Source organism: Homalodisca vitripennis, chromosome 2 (genome assembly GCF_021130785.1).
Source record: "Homalodisca vitripennis isolate AUS2020 chromosome 2, UT_GWSS_2.1, whole genome shotgun sequence".
In the NCBI taxonomy this organism is placed as follows: domain Eukaryota; kingdom Metazoa; phylum Arthropoda; class Insecta; order Hemiptera; family Cicadellidae; genus Homalodisca; species Homalodisca vitripennis.
The window spans coordinates 179,332,446-179,345,308 of NC_060208.1; the positions used below are offsets into that span (position 1 = coordinate 179,332,446).

General features: G+C 33.2%; 1 protein-coding gene across 1 annotated transcript in view; it reads right to left on the minus strand.

Annotated features, from left to right (window-relative positions):
* Positions 1-8,208, minus strand: part of LOC124355103 (homer protein homolog 1) — a 33,924-nt gene extending 25,716 nt beyond the window's left edge. The window contains exon 1 of the mRNA XM_046806055.1: positions 7,979-8,208. Coding sequence (XP_046662011.1) covers positions 7,979-8,004 — 26 coding nt within the window. The 5' untranslated portion in view covers positions 8,005-8,208. The remainder of the gene's footprint in view (positions 1-7,978) is intronic.
* Positions 8,209-12,863: the final 4,655 nt, after the last annotated feature.

The window sequence follows — 12,863 nt, forward strand, 5'->3', positions numbered from 1 at the left end:
TATAAATTCAATGCTCAATAACGGGTTAATCAAAGTTTGATTTTTTTGTAAAGAAAGTTCTTTTAGACAGCTTAAGGAATGCCTGTTTCAAGGATTGGTTCTTTCTACTCTTTTGTTAAACATGTGTGCAGCTGATAAGCTACACATGGTATAAAGAAGATCATTTATGCAGATGACATTGCAATAGCTTTCTAACACAGCGACATAATAACAACTGAAATCACAATCAGAAAAAACCTTGCCATCCCTGACAATCACCTAAGAACCTAAAAATAGATCCCAACTATTTAAAGATGTTTTTATCTCAGCAACTAACCTTCCAATTATAAGTCTAATATTAGCTTGAATGGAGTCAAAATTAAACACAATGTCCATCTATAGTACCTGCGAGCCATGTTAAGACAGATCTCTCACATTTTAAGGCCTCCTATAAAAATCAGAAGCTCAAGTAAGAACCAGAGTTAATACAGTATACACAGCACATTGCTGGATCACCTTTGGGAATGAACGCACAAGTTCTGCGTACATCTGTCTTGGCTCGTATATGAGGTGTAGCAGAAAACTAATGAGACTGATTTTATTTATCTGAACCATTTAAATTGATTTTTACACATTGATTTTATCACATTCAAAGTGATTTCCCTGAGTAGCTATACAGCAGTGGATGAGTTGCTTCCACTCTCCATAGCAGTGCTTGAAGGCTTTAACTGGTATCGCCTTTAGTTCCTCGGATATGCTCTGTTGGATGTTTTCAATAGTACAAGATGACACCCTTTCATTTTTTTATCTTAGGAAACAGAGATAAGTCACAGGGACTGAGATCAGGTGAATAGGGGGTAGTTAATCAGAGGAATACCTTCTTTGGTTAAAGACTGGTTGATAGAGATTGCCATGTGACAAGGGACATTGTTATGATGCAGCAAACAACAGCCTGAAATGTCCAATCTGACATGAAATACCCTTTTCTCTGTGAACAATTCCCCTGTTTTATATATATATATAAAACAAATAAGTATGAGTTTTTATTTGCTTATGTGAGCTTTTCTTGGTCGAAGAGATTGGGAAGTGTGCCACTTACTACCATTTTGTCTCGGGATCTTACGCGAAAGTCAATGATTCGTCACCAGTGATCACGTGGGTTATTTTCAATACTGTCAACAAGATCAAGGCACATATTCGCACTTTCTATCTTTTTGTCAGGTTTTTTAACAATCTTGGCACATACATTACTCATGGCCAAATTTTGTGACAGAATCTGATGAAGAGTGAAATGATTGAAACACAACTCTATACTCTAAATAGTCTTAATATAAGTCAACGGTCTGACCTCACCAGAGGCCTCATTCGTTCAATGTTCTCATCAGTTTTCGATAATGAAGGCCTCTCAGAATGAGATTCATTTTCAACTAACTCCTGGCCCTCTCAAAATGCATTATGCTACTGTAAAACTTGTGCTCTTGTTGATGAATGTTCCTCAAACACTTTTTGCAACTTTTCAAAAGTTAAAATTGCAGATTCTCCCAGCTTAACACATAAATTTAATAACGCACTGTTTCTCCAAACTATGTTCCATTTTAACACACACCATACTAAAAACATCTCACTTATCTCGTTTTAACAGGTCACGTAGTCAATGGAAAGTCAATAAAGTATACAAAAATAAATATAAACCTGAAATTAATTGTTAACTAAACTTGCACTGGGTCTTTTGGAGAGACCAAAGTAGAAGTTGTGATAAGGAGAAGGCACATAGTTTCCTAGTTGATACAAAATGAGTTTGAGTCTTAAACCAGCTGTAGGACATTCTAGGATAGCTTTGAGGTTTGTAATAATTTGTAATAATGTAATGACAGAATCTGATGAAGAGTGAAATGATTGAAACACAACTCTATACTCTAAATAGTCTTAATATAAGTCAACGGTCTGACCTCACCAAAGGCCTCATTCGTTCAATGTTCTCATCAGTTTTCGATAATGAAGGCCTCTCAGAACGAGATTCATTTTCAACTAACTCCTGGCCCTCTCAAAATGCATTATGCTGCTGTAAAACTTGTGCTCTTGTTGATGAATGTTCCTCAAACACTTTTTGCAACTTTTCAAAAGTTAAAATTGCAGATTCTCCTAGCTTAACACATAAATTTAATAACGCACTGTTTCTCCAAACTATGTTCCATTTTAACACACACCATACTAAAAACATTTCACTTATCTCGTTTTAACAGGTCACGTAGTCAATGGAAAGTCAATAAAGTATACAAAAATAAATATAAACCTGAAATTGATTGTTAACTAAACTTGCACTGGGTCTTTTGGAGAGACCAAAGTAGAAGTTGTGATAAGGAGAAGGCACATAGTTTCCTAGTTGATACAAAATGAGTTTGAGTCTTAAACCAGCTGTAGGACATTCTAGGATAGCTTTGAGGTTTGTAATAATTTGTAATAATGTAATGACAGAATCTGATGAAGAGTGAAATGATTGAAACACAACTCTATACTCTAAATAGTCTTAATATAAGTCAACGGTCTGACCTCACCAGAGGCCTCATTCGTTCAATGTTCTCATCAGTTTTCGATAATGAAGGCCTCTCAGAATGAGATTCATTTTCAACTAACTCCTGGCCCTCTCAAAATGCATTATGCTACTGTAAAACTTGTGCTCTTGTTGATGAATGTTCCTCAAACACTTTTTGCAACTTTTCAAAAGTTAAAATTGCAGATTCTCCCAGCTTAACACATAAATTTAATAACGCACTGTTTCTCCAAACTATGTTCCATTTTAACACACACCATACTAAAAACATCTCACTTATCTCGTTTTAACAGGTCACGTAGTCAATGGAAAGTCAATAAAGTATACAAAAATAAATATAAACCTGAAATTAATTGTTAACTAAACTTGCACTGGGTCTTTTGGAGAGACCAAAGTAGAAGTTGTGATAAGGAGAAGGCACATAGTTTCCTAGTTGATACAAAATGAGTTTGAGTCTTAAACCAGCTGTAGGACATTCTAGGATAGCTTTGAGGTTTGTAATAATTTGTAATAATGTAATGACAGAATCTGATGAAGAGTGAAATGATTGAAACACAACTCTATACTCTAAATAGTCTTAATATAAGTCAACGGTCTGACCTCACCAAAGGCCTCATTCGTTCAATGTTCTCATCAGTTTTCGATAATGAAGGCCTCTCAGAACGAGATTCATTTTCAACTAACTCCTGGCCCTCTCAAAATGCATTATGCTGCTGTAAAACTTGTGCTCTTGTTGATGAATGTTCCTCAAACACTTTTTGCAACTTTTCAAAAGTTAAAATTGCAGATTCTCCTAGCTTAACACATAAATTTAATAACGCACTGTTTCTCCAAACTATGTTCCATTTTAACACACACCATACTAAAAACATTTCACTTATCTCGTTTTAACAGGTCACGTAGTCAATGGAAAGTCAATAAAGTATACAAAAATAAATATAAACCTGAAATTGATTGTTAACTAAACTTGCACTGGGTCTTTTGGAGAGACCAAAGTAGAAGTTGTGATAAGGAGAAGGCACATAGTTTCCTAGTTGATACAAAATGAGTTTGAGTCTTAAACCAGCTGTAGGACATTCTAGGATAGCTTTGAGGTTTGTAATAATTTGTAATAATGTAATGACAGAATCTGATGAAGAGTGAAATGATTGAAACACAACTCTATACTCTAAATAGTCTTAATATAAGTCAACGGTCTGACCTCACCAAAGGCCTCATTCGTTCAATGTTCTCATCAGTTTTCGATAATGAAGGCCTCTCAGAACGAGATTCATTTTCAACTAACTCCTGGCCCTCTCAAAATGCATTATGCTGCTGTAAAACTTGTGCTCTTGTTGATGAATGTTCCTCAAACACTTTTTGCAACTTTTCAAAAGTTAAAATTGCAGATTCTCCTAGCTTAACACATAAATTTAATAACGCACTGTTTCTCCAAACTATGTTCCATTTTAACACACACCATACTAAAAACATTTCACTTATCTCGTTTTAACAGGTCACGTAGTCAATGGAAAGTCAATAAAGTATACAAAAATAAATATAAACCTGAAATTGATTGTTAACTAAACTTGCACTGGGTCTTTTGGAGAGACCAAAGTAGAAGTTGTGATAAGGAGAAGGCACATAGTTTCCTAGTTGATACAAAATGAGTTTGAGTCTTAAACCAGCTGTAGGACATTCTAGGATAGCTTTGAGGTTTGTAATAATTTGTAATAATGTAATGACAGAATCTGATGAAGAGTGAAATGATTGAAACACAACTCTATACTCTAAATAGTCTTAATATAAGTCAACGGTCTGACCTCACCAGAGGCCTCATTCGTTCAATGTTCTCATCAGTTTTCGATAATGAAGGCCTCTCAGAATGAGATTCATTTTCAACTAACTCCTGGCCCTCTCAAAATGCATTATGCTACTGTAAAACTTGTGCTCTTGTTGATGAATGTTCCTCAAACACTTTTTGCAACTTTTCAAAAGTTAAAATTGCAGATTCTCCCAGCTTAACACATAAATTTAATAACGCACTGTTTCTCCAAACTATGTTCCATTTTAACACACACCATACTAAAAACATCTCACTTATCTCGTTTTAACAGGTCACGTAGTCAATGGAAAGTCAATAAAGTATACAAAAATAAATATAAACCTGAAATTAATTGTTAACTAAACTTGCACTGGGTCTTTTGGAGAGACCAAAGTAGAAGTTGTGATAAGGAGAAGGCACATAGTTTCCTAGTTGATACAAAATGAGTTTGAGTCTTAAACCAGCTGTAGGACATTCTAGGATAGCTTTGAGGTTTGTAATAATTTGTAATAATGTAATGACAGAATCTGATGAAGAGTGAAATGATTGAAACACAACTCTATACTCTAAATAGTCTTAATATAAGTCAACGGTCTGACCTCACCAAAGGCCTCATTCGTTCAATGTTCTCATCAGTTTTCGATAATGAAGGCCTCTCAGAACGAGATTCATTTTCAACTAACTCCTGGCCCTCTCAAAATGCATTATGCTGCTGTAAAACTTGTGCTCTTGTTGATGAATGTTCCTCAAACACTTTTTGCAACTTTTCAAAAGTTAAAATTGCAGATTCTCCTAGCTTAACACATAAATTTAATAACGCACTGTTTCTCCAAACTATGTTCCATTTTAACACACACCATACTAAAAACATTTCACTTATCTCGTTTTAACAGGTCACGTAGTCAATGGAAAGTCAATAAAGTATACAAAAATAAATATAAACCTGAAATTGATTGTTAACTAAACTTGCACTGGGTCTTTTGGAGAGACCAAAGTAGAAGTTGTGATAAGGAGAAGGCACATAGTTTCCTAGTTGATACAAAATGAGTTTGAGTCTTAAACCAGCTGTAGGACATTCTAGGATAGCTTTGAGGTTTGTAATAATTACTTAGTTTTGAACCCAAAAAACGCAGTCAATGCGATGAAACTTCCTCGGCAAGAGTGGATGTTGCTAAATTGATTTCGTACAAGGGTGGACAAATGCAATACTCAAAGTATGGGTTGAATGGGGAATGTCAGAAGATCCGATATGTGATTGTGTAGTACAACTCAAACTATAGGACACATAGTTAATGACTGTACTTAATGGCTTTAACTGGATGGTTCAGCTGGTTTGCATAAGTAAAGTGAAGGTGTTGGAACTTAGCTTTGTAAGGAAGGAGTTATCCTTGTTAATCTTTTAGATTTGATGCTAGTACTTTGTGACTTAAGTAATTTTAATATTAGTTTTAATTATAGTTTGTATTGTAGTTGGAATAGAGAAGTCTTATAATACATATATATTTGCAGTTTATGTTATTGCTACAAACCTACAAACAGCTATTTTCCAAAACTACAAAATATTTAGCAGCTTTTAGCTTTCTTATATTTCCTAAATTCCAAAATAAAAAGTGCTTTCAAACACAGTCTCACCCACTTTGCGTAAAAACATGTTTTAAAAAATGCAGAACAATCATAAGAGGCCAGCCAAACTATTTTATTGTAAATGACCATTTTATTACTGATTTACAAAACCCACTTCCTACTTTTTGTTGACTTTACAAGTGAAAAGTGCTTAAAATAAGTGGCTAGGACAGCAAAATAAAACAAATATTAGTGAGAAAAGATTGACTAAACTTTAAAAAATTCTTCTTAGTTGACAGGTTTTTTATATTTTTGGAAAACATTATCATTTTTATAATGTTTTGTCTCTCCACACTTTTATTTAAATAATATTACTAAACTATTTGAGGTACACGCCATTAAAAATATAACAAAATACGCAATATCAGACTTGTAAACATTAACTTTGATTTTAAATGTTGATACCTAAACTTATATTGTGAAAGTAAACATCGATATCATAATTGATTATCTAATAAAAATTAAACTAGACAAACTCCTACGACGTCAGATCACACTGGACGATCTGGGACATGATCTGAGTTCGGAAAAGTACCAATCGGAAATGCCCCTGACCATTCTGGACTTCAGTGCCACCCCGCACTTCAGGTGAGAAAAGAAAAGTATCCCTCAAGATAGTACCTAAATTCAAGCTCAGATTATGTGAGTGCTCATAAATGTAAACTTTAAATTTTTATATTTCAAATACGTACAAAAGTATAGACTATAACAAATAGGTATCGAGTAGTACCCGATAATTGTATTTATAGTGAAAATGTTATATGATCAGTTTATAATTTTATTAGTCTATCAGTCAAAATATCACATTTTAGTGAGTTAGTTTAATTTTTGCATAACTATGTTTAAATAGACCCACACATGTAGATTTAGTCTCAGTTTACTTGTAACTTAGTAATATCATTTCAGTAACAGCATAATGCTAATACCTAGTCTGGATCCACTGATAACATTTTACCACGGTAACATGTTACTGTAAGGTAATACCTCAATACGTTATTTTTTAATAGATTATTGACAAACAACTGTAACGCCCGTCTTTAGCGACCATTACACAAATACCAAACACATGATTTAACTTTGTCTGAATTAATTTGGAACAATAATGTCGAACTGAATTACTTTGTAGACTTGTATTACATCAAAGCTATATTTTATATGTACAAGAAATATACACATTTTAGATTATAGAAAATAATAAAACTTTATTTGTACTAGTTTGAGTAGCATAGTACTTACAATTACTTTACGATATGTCTGTCAGCATTTAAATCGTTCTAATCGATAGCTGATTCGATAATCATGAATATTCAAGTGTTGGCCATTTATCATACTGCAGTCAAATACATCATTTTTCTGTAGCCTTTAAATTTTCAAAATCTGTTTAGACATTTGTACCTAAATAACACATTTAGGTCCTATTTATTGATTTATTTTTATGATTTTTTTATAAATCCATTAAACAACATAGCAAAACAGCCAGTCATTTAAAACTAGAAGTGAAATGGTCATAACATATTCAAAATTAAAATATACACATGCTAACAATTACATTTTAATACATGATAAATTTTAAACTGTAACAATACTTTATAATTAATTATCTTATAAAAATTGAGAAGAATTAAAGTCACTTGCTGGCTAACTCTATGCAAAAATACTATTATTTATGTTATAATTCTAGACCTACTTTTATCCTCAAATATCTAACATAATTAAAATATATTTTTTAAACTGGATCACTAATTAATACATGCTGCCATTGATCCTAGATTTAAATAAACAGCCTATCACTTCAATTGCCTGGCCTAGCCCTTCATATTGTACACACAAATGACAGTGTAAATTTGTGAGTAGGCCTAGTTGAACAGAACATATTACAATTACACTTGCATATTAATTCAATACCTGAATAACCCATACGCAACAAAAAGTGAGATTAATGTACCATACATAATTACAAAATACTTAAAAACTACCCAAGAACTACTCGGTTTCTGCATTTGTTTGGTTTAGCCACTTACCCCATTGCATCTTTCCCTGAAGTCATATTTGTATGTTTTGTAGAATAAAATGTCTCTTCCTTTATTTAAAGTACAAATTAATTTGAAATATATTAAAAATTCTAGTAATATTAGTAAATTAATAATCTACTTCACTTTGACAGACACACATCCTAACTGATTATCCCCGATTCTGAATCCGGCCAAACTGACTTGACTGTCTGGACTGGAGTCTGTAGACTCTGGACTGGACTGAATAACTTTCGGTTTCGTTTCTACGTTTTTGTTTACCGAATACTACTCAAGTTCCTATGGCATTAGATGCTAAAAGCACAACACCTACAGATAAAGCATGCAATATTTGGAGGAGCCAGTGGATTTCATTTATTTAATTGTTTTGTAAATTGCTATTATATTTCTTTCTTCAAAAATATTGCTTCTTTCATTTTTTATAGTACTAGATTCTAAATTATATACGAGTAAGAAAATTAAAACACGCCACGAATTATTAAAAGATGTATCATCCGAATAAACTCAAATTACTTTTAAAATGTGTACTTTAAACTTCTAATTGCCAAACAGTATATAAAAACAGTTTGTAATACATTTTATTTAAGAGCTCCATGTAGCAAGAATAATTAAACAGTTAATCCCAAAATTCAACTGTGGACTTGAAAACAGTATTTATGTTGACTATCTGGTACACTTAATACTTAAAAGACTAATTTTCAATATCCTCCATTCGTGTCACTGTGTATGCATCTAGTAAATTGAAACTGTTTATAGTCTGTGAATAGTCAATGCAACAACAAGCATTTGGGCTCGCCAAGGCGAAGAACATGGTTCAATAACTCATTCAAATAGGAGCCGCTCATTTTCTCTTTTATGGACTTCATATCTTTCTCAGACTAATTGCTTGATTTAACAGCAATCGATTTAAAGGAGTTTAATTATCAAATAACATTGTCGGTGGTATTTTGACCTGAACAAGGCTGCACGCTTTCAATTGGAGGTTACCACCTACAAACGACACTTCAACACTAGAATGTTCTCTGAAATCATGCCCTAAGACCACATCGGCACAAAGTTTCTCTATTGCAAGTATCTGAACCCTGGTATATATTCATGGCCCTGAATAGCTAAATTAACGGATGCAATTTCCTGAGGCTGTTGATTGATAGTATATTAAGATATATAATTGTAATTGGAGAGTGAAGAGGGGAAGCTGCACGATGAAATGGGAAAAGTTTTGAGGGCATAGATTAATTTAGAAACCGAAGTATTCTTTCCAGATCTACAGACTTTACTAAATTGCCCTTTCTCCATAATCTTACAGGTAATTTAAAAAGCAGGACATTTCACCCGGGTATTCACCTTACCCAAGACAGTGTTTTTTATTCCAAAAGCTTTAGTTTGATTCTAGAATAAATTAATTCCCTAATTAATTCATCACGAATAGAATTGTTCTTATTCTATTTGTAGGTAACTTGCGTGAACTTTAATGATTTACTTAATTATTTGAGTGTCTGTTTGTGTTTGTTAACTTATCACCTGTTATTTTCTCCTGGAGTCACTAATGGGTCAGAAAAAATTTCATTTTCGGGCAAACAAAGACTGTCAACTAGTGACCGCTTCGTTAAAGTGTGGTGGCCTCTGATACGTACTTTTACACATATAAACTAATGTGATTTTACTATACACATGTTTTTCTCCGTCGCATGTTTTTCTGTTGAAAACTCCTCTACAAAGCCTGTAAATGTTTGGTAAATGTTTAGAAGAAAATCAAAATCACTTAGCCGTATGCACTTAAAGGTAGTATTTATAATTTGTCCTTGGAGCTCGTATGGTCAGCTTTACTGGCCGCCACCATTTAGTCGGAAGCACGGATTAATTTTTGCCTTAATGTTATCTTAACTCGTATGTCCAGCTGTACTGGCCAAGATATAATACGTCCATAGCTCGAAAGGCCAGCACTTATTTAACATAGCACTTATTTTCTAATATTTTCTTTGTTTTATAATGAATGGTGAGTGCTGAAACTTATCGAGCAGCTTTATTTTAAAGTAATTTTTTAGGTAAAGCAGTAAATTTTAAATTAGCCTAAAATTCTTTTCTACACATTGACAGTGCTAATAAGACGAATGACGCGTAGTGGCCTATACACTGAAGGGACAGAAGGGGCAGAAACCTAGAAAATTATACTATAAGACGTGTGCTCAATATTCTTGACGACAAATAGATCTGTTTCTAAAAGTTTAATCCCGTAAAAAATGTAAAGACTGGAAAAAATGTTAAATAGTTCATGTCTTAGTATAACAAAATTGTAAATGCCTAATTTACAACATTTTATTTACATATCCTTGTTAAAAATTTACGTATAAGAGTTAAATTTCCCAAATGTATGTTTATTTTTTGTATTAGAAAATTTTGTATTCATTAAAAATAAATTTTTAATTATTTTCTATTTCTTCTTTAAACTATTTTCATTTTAAATTACTATGCAAATAACGCGGAGGAAATTGAAAAATTATTCCGGTCTGGAGAGGCAAACAAAAAATATGACTGCCAAGCTGTCAATGAAAGTATCGCGACCATCTGTACTAGCCATACGAGTTGCGATGACAAACTACGGCAAAACTAACGCGAGCGAGAATACTTAATATCTGCTAACAATTTACAGTTAAAAGTACATTAACAATGGCATGTGTTGTTTTATTTATAGACTGAAAAATATTTTCAATGTTTTAGAACATTTAGAGCTGAAATTAGTTTGAAAAGAAAGTCCCGATAATTTACACCTTGCATATATCTTGCCGACTTCTTCAAAGGAAGTATTCGGAGTACTACAGTTCTGACTAACATATGTTTTAGGCCATTTTATAAGATAAATGAATACTTCCTAATCTATGAAATTTAATAACTCTTGCAGATTAATTGTTACTCATTAGAGAATTTACATACGATAAAATGTAACAAATAGTGGTTAAATGAATTAGACACATGGTTGTGCTTGCATAAAACACAGGCTCTTTGCAAGATGGGATCTTTTGCTACTTTAAAGACCATGGGGGGGAGTTGTAGACCGGATGGATTTTCGAAATAATAATAGGCCTATATTCATACAAGGGGCCGTAAGAATGCCCATACAATTATAATAAATTACCTAACTATAATACCAATTACCAAATACCAACAATACCGAAGGTGTAAGGTATTGCAATACCTTATTGCAATTACCGATTGCGTTAAGTACAACTGGTTGAATAATTTACGCGTGAAAGCAAAACAAACAAACGAAGGCACATTCGTATTTATAATATTGTTAGGATTAGTATCTCAAGAATTTACTGACATTTATAAAATGAATGAATTTACTCATTAAAGTAATAAATATTAATGTATTTTTCAAAACATTTGATCAAATTTTACTTGGTTTATATGCTTATAAGTGCATTATAAACCTATACACAATTCTTCTCAGAAATTATCAAAGCTTTCATTTTCTTGTTTCTTAAAAATGTTTTTCTTGAATTTTGATTTAAGTAATTATAAATTAGTATGAAATAAAAATAGGAAATAATTTGTAAAAAGATAAAATACGTTAAGTGACTGTAAAATATAATGATTTAGTCCTACTTTCATTGCTGTTTAATACAACACATGGTTTTGTTACCTACATTGATTGATAAGACATCAACCACAACCATTTTTATACTTTACTTTTACTTTCTCACCTGGACTAAACCTATCTGATAAATAACCTGCTTGATAATTTAGGATCACTCGTTGATAAAAGATATAGGCCCTACCATTTTGATTTCAGTACGTACTGAAGCTGTGGTGGTTGTCCTGACGAAGGTTTGTCGTGAACGTAACTTTCATATTTATTCTATTCATCCGCTGAAGAATACTTATTTTTTATTAGAAGTTTAATTTATGAAGCAATACTAGTTCTGAGTAAAGTACGCTGCTATAGGGATCATACTTGTTCCTTGCAATCCTCAGGAATTGCATGTGTAACTTAGGTAATAACACTATTTCATTTGATGTTCAAGCTCTGTGTTCTCAAGGAAATGGCGAAACCAATCGTAATAGAACATTAGAAAACTTCATTTACGAGTACCACAGTAGCTGAACAAACTGTTCCTATATATTTGACGGGGTTTTCACTCAATCTTACTTTTCAAATTCACTGATGTTTCATGGTTTTCCGGTAAAAAATATGAAAAGAGGTTGGGGGAGCAAATTTGAGACCTTGACACGAATCAGACGCGGCGGAGTGATGGAATTGTTTTTCTTTATTTCACTAATGACGTCGTCGTTTCGTGCAGGAATGAATGGATACGTCTAAAAATACAAAATCATGTTAGACCTCGTCTACGACACAAGCAGGGACCGGTATGCATCGAACGGTATGGTTTAATTAATAATAAACATAAAAGGGGAAAAATTTCCCTTTTGTTTCATACCAAACCAATTACTATTAATCGGACCGTATGAGCGGTTCACATGAGCGAGAATCACGCAAACCTAATCCGCGGCGGCAGGTTCTGACGCGCGCGGTTTAGAACGGTTTCACTCGGGCTACAAAACGCCAACGCAACGTTGGAAAACTTATTGGACATGGCAGCGAAATCGCTGGTCCCTTTCAAACGACTACGCAAGTTTCAGTGATTTATTGCTATTAAACGTCCCCCTTTCCCGCTGAGGCGTTTCTTTAGTTGTCTCTTTATGAAACAACAAATGAAAAACAATTTTTATTGTTTATGATGCTTAGCTGTGTTTTGAAAAGCGACACCGAATAGTGGCAGGACAGTTTTGAGTTCCAGGTTTCTATCGTCAGTTTTACCTACTGCTACTGCACTCACAGTTTAGAGAAGGTGCCAGAATTAAAAAAATTATTACC